The sequence below is a fragment of the Gossypium raimondii genome, chromosome 9 (genome assembly GCF_025698545.1).
Source record: "Gossypium raimondii isolate GPD5lz chromosome 9, ASM2569854v1, whole genome shotgun sequence".
In the NCBI taxonomy this organism is placed as follows: Eukaryota; Viridiplantae; Streptophyta; class Magnoliopsida; order Malvales; family Malvaceae; genus Gossypium; species Gossypium raimondii.
The window spans coordinates 38,851,384-38,874,465 of NC_068573.1; the positions used below are offsets into that span (position 1 = coordinate 38,851,384).

At 32.1% G+C, this 23,082-nt stretch overlaps 1 protein-coding gene and 1 long non-coding RNA gene across 2 annotated transcripts; one reads left to right on the forward strand and one right to left on the reverse strand.

Moving 5' to 3' along the window:
- Positions 1 to 11,838: 11,838 nt before the first annotated feature.
- LOC105799545 (uncharacterized) lies at positions 11,839 to 16,671 on the reverse strand. The gene is made up of 3 exons (XM_012630173.2): positions 16,162 to 16,671; positions 15,403 to 16,066; positions 11,839 to 13,104 (listed from the first exon to the last, which is right to left on the reverse strand). Exons 1-3 carry the CDS (start codon positions 16,497 to 16,499, stop codon positions 12,046 to 12,048), a joined length of 2,061 nt encoding a protein of 686 aa, XP_012485627.1. The 5' UTR covers positions 16,500 to 16,671; the 3' UTR covers positions 11,839 to 12,045.
- LOC128032509 (uncharacterized) lies at positions 16,430 to 17,095 on the forward strand. The gene is made up of 2 exons (XR_008188776.1): positions 16,430 to 16,579; positions 16,785 to 17,095. It is a non-coding gene; the product is annotated as an uncharacterized LOC128032509 (long non-coding RNA).
- Positions 17,096 to 23,082: the final 5,987 nt, after the last annotated feature.

Consider the following 23,082-nt stretch of genomic DNA (forward strand, 5'->3'; position numbering starts at 1 on the left):
TAAAACATAACATTCACAATAAACACATAATTAATCTAAATACAAAACTTACTACCAAATCACAATAAACAAAATAATTTTAAAACAAAACATAAAAATAACACTAAACAAACTATATAATACTAACAAAATATTTTTTTCTTATCATAATATATTCTATTTGAAAATAACAATAAAAATAATAATACATTTTCTTTCTTCTCTTCTCCCTCGCTTATTCTGCTATTTTTTTAACTGATACTTTAAAATTGAGCCGGATAGGGGGAGGGGAGAAAATGCCACTGGTGCCGCCTATCAGATAAGGGTCACTAGTGCCGCCTATCAGATAGGCACCATACCCCTATACCCCTTCCGTATTTTTATACCGCGTATATACCAGAATGGACTAAGTGGTGTCGCCTATAACTTTGGCATCATTATTAAAATATTATTTTTTTAACTGAATGTTGTCAGAAAACTAGGGTGGTGTCGCTTATGCACCACCCTTGACCCTTCACCCTTTGATGGTTGTCAATTCCACTAATATAATCCTACACCTTATTTGCTAATTTGAGCAGTATAGGGAGTAGGGTCGATCCCTCAGAGACTGGGTTTACTGAAAATTGTTTCTCTCTTGACCAGATTTATGTCTGGGCAGTTGTCATGCCCAAGAAGTTTGGGGGATAAAGTATGAAACCTGAAATAAACAGAGGAAAAAGAATGTGTAAAAAGTAAAAGTTGAAGACAATTTAATAAGAAAAAAACAGTTAAGTAAATTTGAAGAAAAATCAATTAAATTTAGCTCAGCTTCAGGCACGGGTTTTTTCGTCTTTGAACTAATCCTCGAAATTAGATGACCTCCTCTTTTCCAATAAGCTAGGTAAAGCTACCAATGACGCCTCGGACACCAACTCTTCCTTGTGTAAATTAGTTATGGAACGTCCTATAACTAACCATTGCCGATCGAACAACCTACGAAACGTTCGTGATTTAGAACTCTGGCAGCTTTGCGTTCTAGAAGAGCCTAGCTCGAACCAATACCCTCAACCGCGTGGGACATTTAAATCCGGTTACTACTTCCCTTGACGGAACCAAACAGCAATCCTCACTTGGCACACCAATGTGTTCACGGAAAATCGATTTGACAATCGATCCTTTCGGAATTCCAACTGTACGTCTAACCACACTAACTCAAACGACATCATTTTTAACTTAGTGTTGATTTGACTTTGTGAGTTGAGGAAGTCATACTCTTAATTCGGATAAATAATAAATACTAAAAATTAGGAGTAAAATTGCTCGAGTTCGTAACTCACGGGTCTTGGACGGGGTTAACACCGACCTAAATTGAAAGGGGTTTAGTTGACTAAAGTTTGGGGCATGTTGGAGTTGGGCATATCTGGAGAAGGTTGGATAAATGAAATAAGGTTGAAATGGGTAAAAAATGGGTGGCGTGGTTTAAGTATTTGGCTGAAATTTTTAATTAGGTATGGAATGATTTTAGTCTACTGAGAATGAAAAAGGGTTTGAAAAAGAAAGTGTAAGTGGGAGTAGAGGCCCGATTAAAAAACGGGCCGGGCCTCGGGCACAACTTTTTGGCGGGCAGCCTTACCCGGCCGAATATAATAAATATTTTTATTTTTTTTATTTTTTTAATTTTAAAATACTTTTAAAACCTTTTATTAAATTTTTTAAATTTTAAAATTTTTTAAAATACTTTTTTAATTTTTTTTAATTTTAAAATATTTTTAAAATACTTTTTTTAATTTTTATTTTAATTTTTAAAATAATTTTTTGGTATTTATTTAAAAAACGGGCCGGGCCCGGGCTTATGAATTTTTTCCCGGGCCGGGCCTGGGCAAAATTCTAGGCCCATATTTCGGGCCGGGCCGAAATTTTTTTTTGGGCCCGGCCCGAACCGGCCCATGAGCACCTCTAAGTGGGAGGGTGTAGGTTGGTGACGCAGGGTTTGGCTTCCAATGCAATATTTCCAAAGTTAAAAATTAATAAAATGAAAGTATAATGAACCAATTACAGCAAATAAATTTGTAAGAAGGAATGAAAGATTATATTCAAAAGATGAAAGCTTGATGATTAATTGAACACAATACCACCTATTTATACTAGTGGCTTTGAGAAAATTTTCCTAATTAAAAGCCACTATACATAGAAAGTGCATAAAATCAAAGAAAAATATTCCCATGATCAAAATAAATCCCTACATAATCTCTTACTAAGTCAATCAGAAAATTTCAGCCAGTTACATCTTTTCGAAATTCCATTTGGACCCCCTTCTTTTGCTTCTTCTTTCAATCTAGTCCAATTGTTTCATTTTTCTTCTATTTAGCCTCAAATTGCACCCCTGTATAAAATTCAATATAAACATGGAAAAGGCGGTGATGCATTCTCATAAATTGACCAATTTAATTACATAAAATAGGTAACTTCATCATTTAATCACCCTTTTGAATGTATCATTTTGATACATAATTTTTGGAACATGTCATTTTAGTATTTTTTATTTTATTTTATTTTATATTATATAAGTAAAAAAAAACTCAAAAATGCTATCATTAAAAAATACTAACTTTCACAACCACTGTCAAATCAACTATTGCAACCTTAGCTTGACAGTTCAAGAAATGTTTTAGCAATCTCCCATTTGTTTTTTTTTTTTTTATGAGACCTTGTAGCAAATATCACTAAAAAATATCATTTATTGACAAAAGCTTACACTGACCCCTCGATATATACAGTGTATACCGACGTAAATTTTCCGTCACTAAATTTTAATAATATAGTTACCAATGCATTAAAAAGCCATTGTTATAGATTATACTATACTTATTTTGAGGGATATTAAAGCACATTATACCATAGTGTTATCCAGTTAGTAAATGCATGGAGGAAAAAACATGGTTAATGGCGGGAGTTTTTTTCTTTAATAAATAATTTATTTACTATATATGCACTACATCAATTCATGGGTCATGTTACTTATCCAAGTACGAAAGCTTACTCGAAATTTAGGATAGTTTGAACAAAAATAGTAAGCCTGGAAATGGACTTGGGCAGAAAAAGATCAATTTAAAATATTAACAAAGCTTAAGCTTGAATATTTTTGGCCTAGCCCGACCTTTCTTTTTAAAAGTTTATAATATTTTGTATTATGTAATTTAGAACACATAAAAATTAAATTTTTAGTAGTATAATGTAAACAATAAAAATGTTAAATGGCTATATATAAATTTAATAAATAAAATATATATAATTATTAAATCTTAAATCTAAAAATATAAATATTTTAAAAAAATAGGGTAAACTACACTAATAGACAGCCAATTACTAATCAATTTTATCAAACGGTATAGTTTTTAAAATTGGCATAATAGCAACTTTAACCCTCAATATTATATATTATGTTAATTTAATCTTGATTTAAAAAATCTAACCTCAATAGTAAATTGAACTACTAAAATTTTCTATTAAAATTACTCACAAATTTTAAAAGTTTTCATTGTATTTATTTAAAACAAATAAATTTATTTTTAAAATTTTAAAAACTTGATAGTAATGAAACCTCACTTACACCGAACCTTTTTCAATTTGATTTTGATTATCTAATTTTTTTTCATAGTTATGTTATAAGTGAGGTAATTCATATTCCTACTTAATACCCATATTTACCTTTGTTAATATATGTTCAACTCCCCACACATTCCTAGCTACGGTGGAAATTATAGATTAATTTGAATAATCAAAGGCTAACATGTGAAAGTGAAAGCCCTTTAAACCAGACATAGCTGGTTTGTCAGCTAAATCTGATTTCTAATTTACTTACCCTTTAATGTATAGGATTCCACAAAGCTCAACAGTATCATTGTATTTTTATATCGGATTTCAGGCTATAGCCTATAGGATAGGTATCCAACGTGGAATTCAGCAACTTCTACAGTATACATTCCGTTTTATATACACATTTGTTATTTAATACGACCTTTCATATTTTTGAGTCAACTGTAAAGCTTAAGTAATTATTTAATGTACAACTTCAAATATATTGAAAAAAACACAAGAGAAAGAAGTGGTGGTTTAAATGGTGATTCATTTAGGTGGAGATTTATTGGTCTTAAGTTTAGTATTACGACGAAAAGGTCTAAGCAAAATAAAATATGAGATGAAAAGAGGTCTCATCGGAGCTTGGTTGAAGAGAGAGAAAAACAAAAGAGAATCTTTTTTCCCTGTTCGTATATATAAGGGGATGGAACTCACAACAAGAGCGAAATACTCACGTTGCTTTTGGTGAGTGATCGTAGTCGAGATGTTCCCCTCCGTGAACCGTACGCGGTTCTCCGCGGAGTGGGAGACAAAACCCTCCCCTAGAGGACAAATACTTTCCGTTATTGAGAGATCAAATTGAAGTCCCCAAATATAACACTTCGAAAACTTCTCCTGGATGAGCTGATCCCCTTCAACATGTATTGCTAAATTCAATAATCCATCCATCTATTTTAAACATTAATCTTATTTAAAAATTATAAATATATATGTAAAATTAAACTAAAGTAATTTTATAGTGGTGTAATATATGGAAACCATTTCTGGAACAAAAAGAAATCAACGTTAACAATGCATGCACATGACATTAATCATCATTTTGGCTTTTTCCTCTTTTAATTTACCTCTTCTTCTTAGTGTTTTTTCAGTACAATAATTGAGCAAGATTGAGAAATAATGTAAATCGTGAATGCGTCCAGTATTAATTCACCTACAATTGAAGCTAAGGACAGGAGTAAACAAATGATCATGGCAAAATCACTATATATAAGTTTAGGAAAATATTCGAATCCATGTTGTCAGGCAAATGACAAGGGCTAATTCACCACATGCTTTGCATACATGTTGAATAAAAATATTCCATGATATACTAATTAATATATAAGGATAATTATTGTATCCAACATCATAAGGGTAAAAAATATCTATAAATAGGTTTAGCACCGGGTGAAGCTAAAATAAAAAATTTAGAAAGGGTCGAAATTAAGTTGTATAGTTTTATGAGAGTTAAAATGTAACTTCACCATTTTAATAGCTTATATCTTTACATTTAAAATATTATATAAAAATTTTATCATTTTTAACTGCCAAAATGCAATTTTACCATTTATTAACTTAAAATTATATAAAATTTAAAGGGCTAAAAATTAAATTTCACATTTTAGACGAGTCGGGGCACCTACTAACCCTCCCTCCCATTACCCCTGGTTTAGGATGTTGTCAAATGTTCTTTTAATTGTTTTATTATTATTTTACTACACCCTCAAAACCAATGGTATCATATTAAACTTGCTCGTAAAATTTTTACTAACATAAAATGACTCCAAATAGGACTCGGGAACAAGCTCCTTAAGTGTGAAAATGGTCTAATTTACCCTGTCAATCTATGACATATCAAATTCTCCCACACTAAGTCTTTGCTTGTCCTCAAGCAAACCGCACACACAAAACATGCAAAAAGATTACTCTAATAACCCAATTTTCAATAGTATTGGAAAAGGTAAATTCGAAACCCCATTTTCGTAAATTGAGTCAGTAATTATTAAATATTAATATTTACGAGGATAATATAAAAATATATTAAAATTTGGTCTAGTATTTTTTTTTTCCGAATTAATAGTTAATTAAGGCTCAGGAACTAAATCGTAAAGTTCAATTGCTATAGAAATTTAATTGGCCAAAAGCTGGAGGACTTGAAGTGCAATTAGTCAAAGATCCAAAATGGTAACTAAGTTAGAGATAGTGGATCATGATGCCATCTTATTAAGTTAACCTAATAATTAGATTAATGTAAGTAAATCATAATTAATCCAAATTAAACAAGATTAATTAAACCATAATCCAACCATATATATTAAGTTAGTGGAGAAAGGTCTAAAAGCCACCTTTCATCTTCATCTTCTTGCCCAAACTTGAAGAAAACCTAAGGAAACTTCATACATTCAACCATAATTTTGTAAGTGAATTTAAGCCTTTTTCTTGTAATTTTTATAGATTTGGGATCATGGGAGCTTGATTCAGATAGCACATATACTGAACTGTGAACTGTTAAAGTTTTAAAAAGTTGTCATCGTTGATTTTTTGAAGAATTGGGCTTGAAATTGATAGATTTTAAGCTTAGAATATAAAAAAGACTAGATTGTAAAGTTAATTTATCTTGTTTGTTAACTTTGATACATTAGGGACCAAATTGAATAAATGTAAAAATTGTTATGAAATTATATTAAAATAGAAAGTATAAGGTCTCTAATGAGAATATTTGAAATCGGAGTTTAATCCAAGGCTAAGAATTGAAAGTTATGACTATCCCGATTTCAAGAACTAAATTGAATAAAATGTAAAATTTTGAGAATATCGAAAAATTGAGTTCATATAGATTCATACATATCATGGCACGAATAGAATATATTGTATTGATTAATGATACAAAATGATTATTTAGATAAAAAATCGGATAAAAGTGGAGTTTATCGGGAAAAGCTAAAATGAGAATGAGATTTATTTCTAATTCAAGACAATTATAGCCACAACAATTAATTCTTTCTTCAAATGAGAATGAGATTTTATTGGAACAAGCTGATAATAATGATGAATTTTGTCAAGAATTAAGAAGAAGTAAAAGATTAAAAAGACCAAAGATTTTGGACCAGATTTTATTATGTTCTTTGTAGGTAAAGATAAAGGTATAGGCAATAAGATATCTTATTGGTATAATATGGAATCCGATCCTATTGCATTTGAAGGGGCAATGAAATCTCTAGACTTTGCTTCTTGGAAAGAAGCTAAATGATGAGATGATTTCAATAATGGGAAATTAAACTTGGACCTTAATTAATCTTCCACAAGATTTCAAACCAATATCTTCAACAAGAAAATAAATGTCAATGGAACCATTGATAAATCTAAAGTAAGGTTGGCAGCCAAAGGTTTTACACAAAATCAATGTATTGATAACTTTGATACCTATGCCCTAGTAGCAAGAATTGCTACGATTAGACTCTTAATATCACTTACCTCAATGTATAATTTGGTTATTCACCAAATGGATGTTAAAAGTGCATTTTTAAATGGTGAATTAGAAGAGGAAGTGTACATGGAATAACTATAAGGATTTTTTGTTCAAGGACAAGAACATAAAATATGTAAACTTGTTAAATCTTTATATGAGCTTAAACAAGCACCAAAGCAATGTCACCAAAAGTTTGAAAAAGTTGTTCTAGCTAATGAATCTGATAAGTGCATATATAACAAATTTGAAAATGGAAAAGGTGTTATAATCTGCTTATATGTAGATGACATGCTCATATTTGGCACTGATTTGGAACAAATAGAAAACACAAAGAAATTCTTATTAAGCAACTTTGCTATAAAGGATATGGGTGTAGCAAATGTTATTCTTGGGATTAAAATAAGCTGAGAAGAAAAAAACTATAGCTTTGTCACAATCACATTACATTGAAAAGATGCTTAAAAAGTTTGAACTTTTCAATTACATACCAACATTTATACCCATAGATCCTCAAGTAAAATTAGAATCTAATGCTGGTAGGAAAATTGATCAATTCAAATATGCAAGTCTAATTGGTTGTCTTATGTACATAATGACTTGTACAAGACCAGATATTACATATGTTGTTACGAAATTGAGTAGGCACACAAGTAATCGAAATAGCTTGCATTGGCAAGCTTTAAATAGAATACTTAGGTACTTAAAGAAAACTATTAACTATAGGTTGTGCTATAGTGGATATCCTTCAATTTTAGAAGGGTATTTGGATGTTAGTTGGATTACAAGTTTGAAATATCATACTTCTACTAGTGGATAGATCTTCATTCTTAACGGAGGTGTCATTTCTTGAGGTTCCAATAAACAAACATGTATTATTGATTCCACCATGGCAATTGAATTTATTGCATTAGATGTTGCATCTAAAGAAGCAAAATGGTTAATAAATTTGCTTCATGATGTACCTTTATGCCCTAAACCAATTTCACCTATTTCTATTCGTTGTGATAGTGATGCTACTCTAGTAAAGGCATATAGCCAAGTATATAATGGTAAGTCTAGACACATTGGATTAAGACATAGCTATATTCGACAATTAATCTTTGATGGAGTGATCACTATTAATTATGTGAGATCAAGTGAAAACTTAATTGATCCTTTGACAAAAAGTCTTGCTAAAGATGTAATTAATAAGACCTCAAAAGGGATGGGACTCAAGCCCATTAATAAATGTCACCCTTGATGGAAACTCGACTCAACGTTTGGTATAAATTCAAGTCTTGAGTTCAATAAGACAAAACACATCATTAGTATGTGACTGCTAGCACTATATATAAATCCATCCTAAGATTAAAGTTTGGGTACCGATAATGATAAGGGAAGGATGAGTAATGTACTCTTAATGGACCTATAACATAAATATATTAAAGTGTTATAATTATGGGAACACTGTTGATAGGATTTACCTATGTGAGTGGGAAGTATGACTGCTTCTAGGAGCTTAAGGGCTTGACTCTAACAACACTTATGAAAAGAAGATATAGACATATGGTCATAATAGTGTCCCTGATACTATGCTTGACTAGTGTTGAAATAATTGTGTGAGATATGTTCGGTTAATCAAATGGAATAACTGGTTCAAAGCTTAGTTTACCATGCAATTTTGATTAATTTCAACATGTTTTCACTAAGTGAAGGTTCAATCATAAGACACCTTCATTTATGCAAATTAATTTTCAAGATTATCAAAATCTAAAATATTATTAAAATAGAGGGAGATTGTTGGAACATTTTCAAATATTTATAGTATTCCAATAACTATAAATGAAATGGTGTAACTATTCAAAAGTTATATCTTTTGGTTATTGATCAAGAGTTATATCACTTGATTTTTCCAAAGAATTATAACTATTCAAACAATATTACTCAAATAGTTATGTTTATTTAAGAGATATTAGTTGAATAGTTATGTCTCTTTTGAAAATGTGATTATTCAAACTAGACACTTGTTGAAAGTTATGTCTCTATGAAGAAACATGAGAATTCTTATAAATAGGAGTGAGATTTCATTTAGAAAACATACAAAAAATTCTCAAAAGTTCTTTCTATTCTGCCTTCATATTCAACTATTCTTAGATTGTTCTATAAAGAATTGTTGCAGTAATTCTTTATAGAAATTGATTTTTCTTGTTATACTCTACTCAGTGCTTAGTAGACTATTTTCGTCAGTGCAAAACGTAAAAAGTCACCAAGCTTCATTGTATCTTCGAGGTTCATCTGCATACCGTGTATGTATAAATAAGGGTGAATAAAACCTTAAAGATGGTAGATTGATACATGCTTTGAAGTCTTGTCTTATTGCTTCATTTTTCTATTCAAACACCCATTCGTGTGTTAGAGATTTCACCGATATTCCACATTAGCAGAGTCTATTGATTCTTTCCATTTGTAACATTAGTACTGCAAGTTTAATCATTATATCTAATGCAGGGGCAGGAACAAGTGCTCATCGATGCTATTGCAAGGCTTGTTGATGCATCTGATGGTGAAAGTGGTCATCAATATGCTATACATAATGATCTTTTATGTTCTTTTTTATAAAATAAAGATAGTCCATTAATGAATCTTATTACTGATTTTTGTGTTTTTTTTTTTTGTTTTTTTGTTCTTTTCCTCCATTTGATTTGGGAAGAAAAGCAATTTCTTTCTTTTCTCTTATGGCATGGATGGCACAAGCATGGAGAAAGATGATGGTTTGATTCTCTCTCCCACTAATAGTTATATATATACTTAGAAGTCTTAATGTATTTTTTCAATTAAAATTCAATAGCGATTGCACTTTTATAATTTAATCCTTAAATTATAATAAATGATTTTCTCGATTTAATTATTTGATCATCCTCTAATATATTTTCATACTAAATAATAAATTATTTTATTCATAATTTCACGAGCTTGATTTACTGAATTGGATTCTAAAATTGTATTTTTCGATACCGTCTAAAATTAGATCGTTACAATAATATTTGCGACATTAATCGCAGGGAAAATTAGGGAGGTGATGTAATAAAATGGAGAATATTAGATTGGACTTGCACAACTTGGTGTTAGTGCAAAATACATAGATTGTACGATGAGGTCAAATAAATGCACCAAGTTTTTGGTTTCTAAATAATATGACATTTCAACTCTGGTATGTTTACACACAGTCATTGTCGGAATTATATAGATACCCAGGAGACTAATCAAATTTATTTCTCTTTTGGATTTTCAGATGGAGATCGACCATCTCATAAGCAACCAATGGACCGGTTTTGAAGAAGTAGCAAGTAGTGATTTTGAGGATGCCATGTAAGCAACCTACTTACAGTCTGCATTAAAATCATAAAGAGTTAGACGGTTTGCATCAGTAGATTTCTGTTTTTCGGCATCTGGTCCTTTGTAGAAAGCTGACAAAATCTTGTAAATAACTCCTTGGCTGAAAGGGGGGTGTAGGTTGAGAACTTGGGACTAGAATTGTAAAATTATTCAAGGCAGTCTTCACTGTAAAAATTGTTTATTTGGTGCTGGCAGTCTGTCGTACAACACTTGTGTAACTCATGTAATGTTTCACAAACATGTGTTTTTCCTGCAAGCCACAATATAGTGAGATACTCTCAACATAAATAACTAGAATACATTAGAATCCATTAAGCTTTGATTATTCTTACATTGCTTTGCTTGATAAAGCGGAAAAAAATTGAAAGGATGGAAAATTGAAGAGTAGAAAATTAGAAAGATGGATGGTAGAGTTAAAAAAAAATGGAAAAATGCATATATGCATCACTTTTATTTATTTTTCTTTTTTTATTATTCTAATTTGGAAGAATTCATTTCGTCTCTCTCTTTTTTTTTCCTCTTACTTTTCTTCTAAAATAAGCACACACAAAAAAAAAAATTTTTCACTTTTCCACTCCCTCCATCTATCCCTTTATTTTTCTACCTAATTAAGCACACCTTAATGAATCTTCAGTTTGTCTAAAGTTTCTATGAAAAGGTCCTAGATAAATTGCCATTACTGTAGCAAAGAAAAATCTTGTAAGGTAAAATACAACGCCGGAGGAGGAGGAATTCAGAACTCCTGGTAAAAGTATCAGTTTGCTTACCTATCTCCAACTTGTGATGAGGTTCAGGGCTGTTGCTCTACCCTAGCTCACTCATCTCCCTGTACAAGAAGAAGGAACTTGGTAATCAACCCTACCACATGCAAGTCTTGTATAACAATATCTTCAAATAAGAAACCAGGATATTAGAAAGGCGTAACAACTGATAAACAACCCCCAAAAAAAAAAAAACATTCCCAACAATCTAAAAGAAACTCCAATTAATGACCATCAACACAAAAACATAAATAATTCTGGAAACCTACCACTTGAGACAAAGCCCGTAAATCTAATGATTACCCATGAAAAATCAAGCAAACCAATTTTTATAAAAACCCAAAGATCCCAACCATAACCATCCACCAACACATTCAAACAAGATGGTTATAGGACCTTCGATCAATGCAACCACACGTACCTATTAGCCGAAAGTATTGAGGCAAACATCGGTTGATTGTTTTACCTAGAGAACGGGAAAGGGAGGTAAAATATGTTGCAGAAATTGAGATTGAGGTTGTCAGATTAGGAGAGATTATTATTATGTATAATAAATGATTTCATTTTACAGAGATGAACGAAGAAAATTGATAATTTTGATAAATAAGGAATTTGTGCTTGCTGTTTTTCTGCAAGAATGTAAAGAGAAGTTGAACATATTCAGAACCGTATTATTATTTCTTTTTTATGGCATCGTATTCTCAATGTCGTGGTTCGAAGAAGTTGGTTTTAACTTTGCACGATTTCTCTTTCTCCACCCTGCCGTTGAACACATATAAATTCATTGAACAAAATATATTTTAACTGCCTATGATGCTGAAAAAAAATCTTACAATACTAAAAATGGAATACTCAAACTGTCCTTCATTTTCTTGAACGCTTCTTTGCCTGTCCACCACCTGAATGGTTCTCAACAGCTTCCCTTCCCCGCTTACCAGGAGGAGCTGATTGGGTGGCAGGCACTCTTTTAGGCGGTCTTCCTGTACTCCTCTTTGCCGGACTCGTTCTTTTTCCGCCAGAACGTGTCCGTGGAGTCGGAGTTCGATCCTTCTGTTGATCACCTTTGCAGCTGGCGCTGCTTTTCTTATGCTCACCTGCATCTCCTCCTCCTTTACCCTTACCAGAACTAATCACACCCTTCAGTGTCTCTGTCAATGGCTCATTACCGGATAAAGAGCTCCTCATTCTATTCAAGAAATTCGCTGCACTTGGCTTCTTTGAACTCGCAGTTTTGCTGTTGCTCTTCTCCTTCTCACCACCCTTGGATTCCGAGTTATCATTTGAGGATCCACCTTTGCTTGAAATGGCAGCATTGGTATTGGTACCTGGATTCTTGTTTGTGTTTGTATTACTCCTAGCCTTTGCATTTTTGCTTGCTTTTCTTGAACCTGAGGCCGAACTTTCTCTTGTTCTCTTCTTTGCTACAGGACTTTCCTCAGTGGATTTGTCATGCTGCTTCCAACCTAGAGCTGGTTTCTCATTCATCAATGAAGCTAGCAGCTGCCTTTTTTTCTCTTGCCCTGAAGATGATGTTGACGATTTGGCAGCAATCGAGCTGCGTTTGCGACAAGCAATCAATGGGACTGATAGTTTAGGTTTCATTGACAAGGAGAGTGACAGTTGGGGTTCTGGTTTCAAAGGCATCTGGGATTCAGGTACCCTACTTGATGATTGTTCTTTGGGCAATACGCTTGAATTGCGAAACTGGGTACGAATCTCCTTGGAGACAAGTTGTCGAAACTCAATAGCAGCAGCATATTCTGAGGATTCCTTGCCGAAGAAAATGATGGCATTGGTTAAAAGCAACAGCAAGTCTCTAAAGAACTTGCTTTTACATCCTGAATACCAGCCTTCTTCAACCCTCATGCCAATAGTCTCTAAGTCAAGATGTTGCCGGATCAAGTTTGAGTAATCCGGTGTTTTCTGCAATATTGAAAATTGACCATAAATCACCATCTTAGCACCTAATTGTGTTCTTCTATTGCCTAGCATTAAAATTAATTTTATAGAAAATGCAACTAACGGGAGCACATAGGCTAAAGACAGCAGTTTAATTCCACAGCACACACAAGCTTTTGTTTTTATTTGAAGACCATTATGAGTAACAACTAAAGATTTTGGTTCACGCAACTACTTTGTAAGAAAGGACATCCTTCAAAAATCCAACAATTACCGGATTTACCAAGACAAAAGACATCTAACTCATATCTTTCCCCAATCAACTAAATAAAAACTAAACCTAAGTGGTAGACACATGCTTTTGTTTCTTTAGACATAAAACATGCAAGTGTTCACGTGGGGTCGACACAAATAAGGTTCCAGGCTCCTTAATTGTATTTAAAATGAAAAGATGGAAGAATGGAAACAACTAACAGCTTGCAAAAGACTGACAATAAAACAGTTATGAGAGTTAAAATATAATTTCACTATTTTATTAGCATATATCTTTATATTTATAAACTAAATCAAAATTTTATTTTTTGCAGAGTTAAAAGTGCAAATTTACTATATACAGACTTATAATTTTATAAATTTTAAATAATCAGAAGTGCAATCTCCCATTTCAGGGGAGACGCCGCCGCCCCTGAGCTGGAGACTGGAAAAAAGAAGAAGAAAGGCTTCTCCAAGTTTCTTACTGGGATAAGATAACCTAACCACCATATTTTTTTAGAACAATTTACGTGCCCAATGGATTTTTTGTGCCTTCACACAACTCATTACCCCTAAAAAAAATAATGCCAGGTTCACAGCAAGAGAATGGACCAACTAACAACTCTTCATCGGGTTATCAAATGGACCCTCAGTTCACTGCTTCCTTCCTCCTAACTCTAAATAATGCCAACATTTATATATATATATATATATATATAAGCTTATGAATATGACCTCTGAAGTTCAGAATTCTTGGTTCATTCTACGAAATTAACAATTAACAATAATAAAATAAAATTTATATAATGAGATTTAAAAAGGTTCAATAATATTAATCACAACACCACCAATATCCGGGCCAACCTTCAAAAATCTTATTTATTGAGAAAGATGTATAGTAAAAAATTAATATTAATATTAAAATAAACCACAATTCTCCATTTTTTAAATAAAGAAATGGATATTCTTTTAGATGAAAAGTTGTTTAAAATAAATAAATTTTATTTAAATTAAAATACAACTTAATTTTTTTATGATTTTTTATTAATTTTCCAACATATTTGACTCGTGACATATGATTAAAAAGAACAAAAATCTTTTCTCCAGACAAAGAATACCTAATTCTCGGTAATTATAAAAAAAAAACCTTAATTCTACGCATGGGCCCAAACCAACATCTCTGCAGCACATGATATTATTCACACGAGAAGACAAAGAATGAAAGGGATTTTTTCGTCAATTCAAACCACTAAAAAAACTAGCACCACCGTATTAATCAACGCTTGCATGTAGCTCTAACATTCTTCTTTCTTTAAAGAAAAAAAAAATCCTCTTCATAGGTAGATCTAACCTAAACGCACGAAAAGAAAATCAATTCTTCTCCGCACACAACTATTAGGTTACCATCTATCTCCTTGCATAATCATTGTAGTTATATTTTTAATAATTTAATCCCTATATCTTTTATATTTTATATTTTAAATATTTTTAATTATATTATTATGAAGTGAGATTTTTTATTTAAAATGTTATATCAATAAATTTAATTAAAATAATTTAATAGTACTAACAATTGTACTTATATTTTTAAATTATGGCACATCTTCTGTGAAAAACAAATTAAGTTTTTAAATAAAATGGTTGCCTAGTAGGTTTTATATAAAATTATAAAAAATTATCATAATAATATATTATTTTTAATTAAAAAGATTTTTAATATTTTTCAATCTTGGTGTTGAATTATTTCAAATTAATAAAAGATTAATCCGCTAAATCAGATCAGCGGGCAAGATTAATTTTAATGGGCTGATTACATAAATTAGATAACCAAAACTTTCTTAAATTTCAAATACCAAATAGTATTTATCCATTTATCTTCAAAATCACCAAACCTAACCCTGCCGACCTGTCATCGCCAGATTGGACCGTGATGCTCTATATCTAACCCGCGCAGCAACCAATCAAAATCTTCTTTTTATTTTTTTCCCTCATTATAAATAGTAATTAAACAATTTTTTTAAAAAAAATAAACTAATATTTTAAATATATATATAGAATATTTTGTTTTACCTGGATTTCGAGTCGGCGCTCGAAAAGGGAGCCGAGCTTATGAGACCGGAAGATATCGAGCAACGCAACCAACGGCTGAGATTCAACGGACACCTTCTTGATGGAGAGAGATTGGTCCAACTCCCCATTATCCGGTTCGTCCGGTTCAGCATTTTTCTTTTCCTTCCCGGACAAGCTAGCCGAGCTCTGTACATCGCTGCTCTCTCTATTAGGTTCTTCTCCCTTAGACTCGGCCACTGACTCCGGCGAATCACCGGTTTCTCTCGGGTCAACTCGCTCTGAGTTTTCAGCTGATCCCTTCGCCACACTATCACAGCTCCCGTTGCACGAAGCTTCTCCCCCAGGCTTCACGCTCTGCACCTCTTTCCCCGTTTCACCTCCATCCGGTTCGACAGGTTCCGGTTCAACTTTCGCTTCGTCTGGTCCGGTTCCCGGGGATTCCTCTTTCGGATCTGTAGAGTTCGACTCGTTTACCGAATGGTTCTCCCGCTCGGACTCTTCCCTGCCATTAACGGGCCGTCGGGTAATGTTCTCCGTTTCGTTTTCTTCCTTTTTTTCACTTCCCTTTTCTCGCTCCAGATCCGATTTTTCAGTTTCCTTTCCGTTCTCTGTCAAGCTCTGTTCTCTCTCTTCTTTTAATTTCTGCACCTTCATTTGTAAGGACCTGTAAAGTAACAGAAAAATGTTATCGATTTTTGCCCCCCACCCCAAAAGAAGTAATTTAATATTTTTATAAAAAATGATTTAGTAATAATTTACACGATGGAGAGATCATATTGTTGAACTTCGCGGCGTAGTTCGGCGACGCGGAGTCTCCGGAGCTCATCAAGCCAAGGAACGGTGCTGGTGGAGATGTTGTTATTAGTAGTTTCGCCGTCGTCGCCGTTTTCAGCGAAACGGCGTTTAAGGTCTTGAAACTTCTGTTGACAAGAAAGGGGAGTAAAGAAGAGATGTTGGAACGTAGAAGTTCGCTTCTGTAGTTCCATAGCAACGGAGTCCCAACTGTTGTTACCGTAACGATGAACGGCGCAGGCGAGTAAAAGCTCCTCCCAGGTACCCCATGTTTGTTTCTCGGGAAAGCTGTGGTGTTTAGCCATGAAATAAATGAAAAGAAGAGAAGGAAAAGATATTAATAGTACCGGTCACGGTTCAATAATAAGTCTCTTTTTGCGAATAAGTAAGTACCTTTTTATTCAAATAAATTTTTCTATTTATGATTCGTTTGTACGGTAGAATTTTTAAGGGAATAGCTAGGCTGCTTCAATTTCATTTCCATTGTAGGTTAAAATCATCTTCAAATATCTTCCTCGTATATTTTTATAATTTAAATCTAAATGAATGGAGTTGGAGCATATTTGTTATTATTTATTATTTTGAAGTAGGAGGGGTGGCATGAATTTAGAAGGTAATCAGGAAATTGAAAGAATGGGAAAGGGAGCCCTAGGATGCCGAACCAGAAGGAACAGGCCTAAGGTTATTGGGCTGATTGATGGAGGGTGAGGCGGACCAAGTTAGCAACATTTAGTAGCGGGCTGATTCCTACAGCAAGCCCAAGGGACTGATTTAATGACTGGATTGCTGATGACTCATTTTCCTCTCATGCTAGCTGTTAAAAAAGTGAAGTATGTTACAACAGAATTTCTATTATATTCTCAAGGCATGGAATGAAATCAGTAGTTTCCCTTTCTCTCAATCTCCTTCTACTTCTTTCTTTTTCTTTTCTTAATATTTATTATTTATATTTATAATTGAATAACTTTTATATTTTTTATTAAATTTCTTAACTTAATATTCATATTATAAATTATTTATTTCAAAACTCTAAAATATTATATTAAGCCTAAAGCAACTAATACCCAAAATAGACTATATAGTCTAAAATAAAAATAAGTTAAATCAATACTAAAGACAAGTTGTAAAAGTTAAAATCCAATTCAAAATTTAATTTAATAAAAATAATATTTTACTAATGTATTAATTTTTAATAGTATTTTATGTACTTTATTATAATCTTAATATAATAATATTTTTTTTAACAATCTTTTCTATAAGTTTTGGTCATATCTGCTCTTCTTGATACAATGCCTAGAACTACTTATAGTCCTCCCCAACCCATAAATAGGAAGATAATACGCTTCAACACACTCGAACCCATGTCCTCTTACATTCGCAACCCAAATAGAACTTACATGCAAACGACCGAACTTTTAAAGCGTTCAAACATGGCTTCCAAACTTCTCTTTTCAATGTTTCGGTGAAAAGATGAAAGTGACGAAGAATATCACTTTGTTTTTGTTGTATTATTCTTTAATCATTTACATTAATTAAATTATAACATATATTATAATATAAACAAATGACTAACATGCCATTAACATAATTATGGCTAAATTTCCATATAAAACCATCCAATTATACTTTTATACTTAATTAGCACTTATAAACTAATAATATTTGACTTTTGTAGTTTTTACGATTTAATCTTTTTCCTTAATTAACAATCAATTCATCAAAAATTTGGACCAAACTTCAATTCACCTATATAACATCTCTATAAGTATTTAATAAAAATATTCACGGGATCAATATATAGAAACGAGGTCTCGATCCTCATTTTCAAAAACTATTTAACTTTTGGTATGCACCACTTATATCTTGATTAACTGACCAATTATTAAAGTATATTAAATCAAGATTCACTGTTGTACTATATTTAACTCATAAATATTAATTAAATATATCTACAATCTCTCTCATCAAAATTATTGTTTTCGATACCACTGAAAAACGGGCTATTACAATCCTCCTATTTATGAGTCGGGGAAGGGCTATAGGCAGTTCTAGGTATTATGTAAAAAAAAAAAGAGCGGATGTGATCAAATCTTATAATGATATTGTTCAAAAAAAATATTAAATATTATTGTTTATTATTATCTTGGTTGATTTATACTTTAAGTCTCTATACTCTTCGTACATTTGAAAATTAGCACTTCTACTATATTATATACTGCTATCTTATATCATAGAATATATAATACATTAAAAGTTTATATATATGCATTAATGAATAAACATTTGTTACCAAAAAAGAAATAAACATTATAATATTATGTAATACTATCTTTTATTATAATTTATAACATAATAATAGTTATATATGTGTATTGATAGTTTTAGTCATAGTTATACACTATATTATTATATTATGTAATAGTATATCATTTATTATAGTTAGCGGTTAAAACCAACCTAATCGACAAAATTGAGTCAATTCAAGCGAATCAGTTTGTAAATTCAGTTTTCATTTTGGACCAATTAATGTTATATATGCATTAATAATTTTAAAATATATTATTATATTATGTAATACTATATCCCATATTGTAATAGTAATACATAATATACTAATTATTAAATCCTATTTATTATATTGGTTGAAATATGTTCTAAGTATTTATACTTTTCATACATTTGAAAGTTAACCTTCCTAATATACAATACTATTGCATAGCATATAATATATAATATATTAATAGTTTATATATATGCATTAATGATTAAAACATTATAATATTATGGGTAACTGAGCCATAAACTATATCTTAGATTGCATTTTAGCCCCTCTACTGAAAATTTGGGCAAATTAGCCCTAGTACATAGGGGTGTGCAAATTTCGGGTAAAATTGAATTAATTCAGGTAAAATTGAATTAATTCGGGTAACAGACCAAATTCAGTTAATCGGTCGGTTAACCAAATTAATTCAGTCGGGGTCGGTTAATAATTTTTTAGAAGTTCAGTTAACGGTTAATTAGGTTCGAAATCGGTTAATTAATCGAATTAACCGAAAATTTATATTTTTTATATACATTTTACATATATTAAATTCGGCTAATTTGGTTAATTCAGTTATTTTTTATATGTTTTATATTTGTTTTAACAAAAAAACAAAAAACATATAAATTTCGGTTAATTCGGTTAACCGACCGAATTAACCAAAAAAATTTGGGTTGGTTAACCGATTGAACACCCCTGCTAGTACATTAGATGAGTAAAAGCAAAACATCCCATTTGTTAAAATTTAGTGTTTATATATAAGGTATAATAACAAGTTTAGCCCTTAATCTTTACACATTTATTCAATTTGACCCCTAATATTTTATTGAAGTAAATTAGAATTTTTTGAACTAATAAGGCTAATAGGTCAAAGAACCCTTATTAACAAATTCAAAAAAATCAATTAAGCCTTTTAAATTTTAATAATTATTTAAAAATCATAAAATAATCGTAAAAAATTTATAAAAAGGTTATAAATTTTTTATTAAAATAATAATACCAGCCCATTAAAATTTAATGGTTATAAGAATTAAAAAATTTTGACCCTACTCTTATTTGGTTGGTATTGCTATTTTTAATAAAATATTATAATTTTAAGAGAAGGGTAAGAATTTGAGTAATTATATAAGTAATTACACTCGATTTTTTGTACACGTTTAAGTTATAAATTTTTATATTATAAGCATGAACATAGATGAGTGTTTGGGATGATTATGGTAAAAATTATATTATAAAATAATTTATGTGTATTTTATAAAGTTATAACCAAAATTATATTATGTTAAGTCCTAATCTTTTTAAGTTGTGGCCAAAAAATTATTATAAAAATAATTTAAGCTATAATATATTTATTTATAAAAGTTATGGCCAAGAAGTATGGATATAACTTATTTATGTGTTCATGCTATATATTATAAAAATAGTATGCTTATAAGAAAAAAAGTGTTTATTTTTAACACAATTTATTCATAAAAATAATTTTCTAAAGTTATGATAAAAAAACTATATGATTTATGAAAGTTATTAGAAATTTTATAAAACATTTTTAAAAGGTTATATATTATAATTTTATATTATTTTTACTTAATTTACATATTATTAGAAGGATTATAACTTAGCATAATTCTTTCTCTAAATTAAGTTTATATAAGTTTTATCGAAACAAAAGAGCTAGAAGAAACATACTACCAGTCAAATCTATTTTGATAGTTTATCTTGAGTGAGGCAAACTTGTGAACTAGTTTTAACAAATGGTAAACATAGAAAAACTATGTTAAAAGAAATGGAGAATGAAGGAAAATAAAGCGAGAAGCAGAATAGAATGAAAAATAAAGGGAAAAAGGAAAGTAAAAGAACATAAAAGAAATAAAATTAAATTGCTTAAAACGAAAAAATATGAAATCGATTGTATAAATTAACCTAAAATTTTTGTTTGAAATGATGATTTAACATACCATGTCAACTTACTGTTACACGGAAATTAATGGCTCAGTGACTAAAATATTACAATGCGATAATGTAAGTGACTAAAACGTAACATTTCAAATATAAGTGACTAAAAATGTAAACTGGGGTAAACAGAAGTGACTACTTTAGTAGTTTACCCTTATTTTAATTAAGTTTGCCAGTGGTTTTGTTTCATCGCTTCTTACAACAAATAGTTTTCTCCTAACAAAAAAAGAACATAGTTTTCTCGGTACATTTTATTGAGAACAATATTGATCTCCTAACTATTACAGATTTCTCCTGACAGTATCAGATGAGATGGCGAGGACCCAAGCATCTCTTACCGAAGGGGCCTTGGTTTCCATGCAGCTAAGAAATCCTTTAGTCGTGGTGATCCTGCTCCAATACTAGGAAGAGGCCGAGGTTCAATGAAGGGCCAATCAAGAAAAGAACTTTTTCCTTCACAGAATGGAACCGAAAAGAAACTTCCGAATGAGATTGAATTACTTTACACAAAGATGCTAGTAAATAAGAAATCCTTTAGTCGTGGTGATCCTGCTCCAATACTAGGAAGAGGCCGAGGTTCAATGTGATAGAATATAATGACCGTTAGTCTGTTAGGTAGTTAGTAGTTATTCTGTTAAAGAAGCTAACAGCTTAACAGCTACTGCTATAAATACTGTATCAAGTCTATTCTAAAAAATGACAAAAAAAATAAATGTATATGCTTTGTTTAATCTACAAGCTATACTTTAACATGGTATCAGAGGTTTCTTTTTTCCTGGCCTTCGTGGGTTAAGTTTGTTTTTCTGTTGTTTCTGTTGCATGGACCTGTCGTCGAGTCCTTCTGTCGTTCATTCTGCTGCTCCGCAGATGGCGTCCACTCTTGCGAACAATGTTCTTGATAGCAAGTTTTTCTCTACCAAGAAAGTGAGTATCCTCCTTGATGATTCCAACTATCTCTTGTGGAAGCAACAAGTGCTGTTAGCAGTTAAAACTCACAAACTGCAGCAGTTTCTTGATATCAACACAAAGTCGCCTCCTTCGATGGTTACAGATGATGAAGGAGTACTGCAAGAAAATCTCGAATTTGTGAAGTTCGAGCAACAAGATAGTGCACTTGCCTCATGGCTTCTGACTTCGGTAAGTCCTGACGTTCTTCCTCATCTTATTAGACTCGATACTAGTTCTCAGATTTGGAACTCTATTGTCAATCTGTATGGTAGCAAAACTACCTCTCGACTGATGTTTTATCGTCGAGCACTTCACTCTCAACGAAAAGGAGATATGCCTATGAAAGAGTTTCTTTTGAAAATAAAGTCCTATTATGACAATTTAGCCAGCTGTGGAGAGGCCATTAGTGCCCATGAACATATCACAGCCATCCTCAATGGGCTGTCGTTTGAGTATGAACCTATTGTGTCTATCATTCTTGCTGGTCAACATGCCTACACAGTGCAGAGTGTCATGACAATGCTGCTAGATGCAGAAGCAAGGCAACAAACTATATTGACCGACACTCCCAGCTCTGCCAATTTGGTGTCTCAACAGCCTGCACAGACCAACACTGATACGTCTGTGCCATCATATTGTGGGTCCAACACTAGGGGTCGTGGACGTGGACGATCATCTGGAGCTCGCGTGCAATGCCAGCTATGTGGAAAAACTGGACATTTGGTTGATCGATGTTATCGTCGATTTGATGCCTCTTACAAAAGCACCAACTACAGGCCCCCTCCACAAACTAATGTCTGCATGCTTACACCTAGTGCTTCTTCATGGACACTATGTTCACTGCCATCTATGGTTCAGACTGTTTCCAACTGGCCTCCCCAGTCACAATCTTCGACGACCTGGGCTAACCCATTCATGAATCTTCCCAATCAACATGTCGTTCCACCACCATCAGAAGTTTCTCCTCCACAAGCACTAATAGCCTCGCCTGACACTGTAGGGGATCCTGCTTGGTATCCTGACTCCGGAGCCACACATCATCTTACTCACACAGTAACATCAGCTGGTGAAAATCTGTCGCACAACGGACCAGGTATGGTGTATGTTGGAAATGGTAGCACTCTTCCTGTTGTTTGCTCTGGTTAGTCTTCTTTACTCACTAAGGCTCGACCACTTCATTTGAAGTCCATTTTATATACTCCAGGTGTTACTAAAAATTTGCTGTCTGTGTCTAAGTTCACCAGAGACAACCAGGTGATGTTTGAGTTCCTACCATCACAGTGTCAGGTACGTGATCTCAAGACCAGGGAAGTGCTTCTTCGAGGATCAGTCCAACATGGTTTCTACAAGCTCCAGTTGAATTCTGTCACCCGCAAGCCTCCACCAGTGCATCCCGCCCACTGTTTTACAGCTAGAAGCACTACCCCTCTTAATGTGTGGCATTC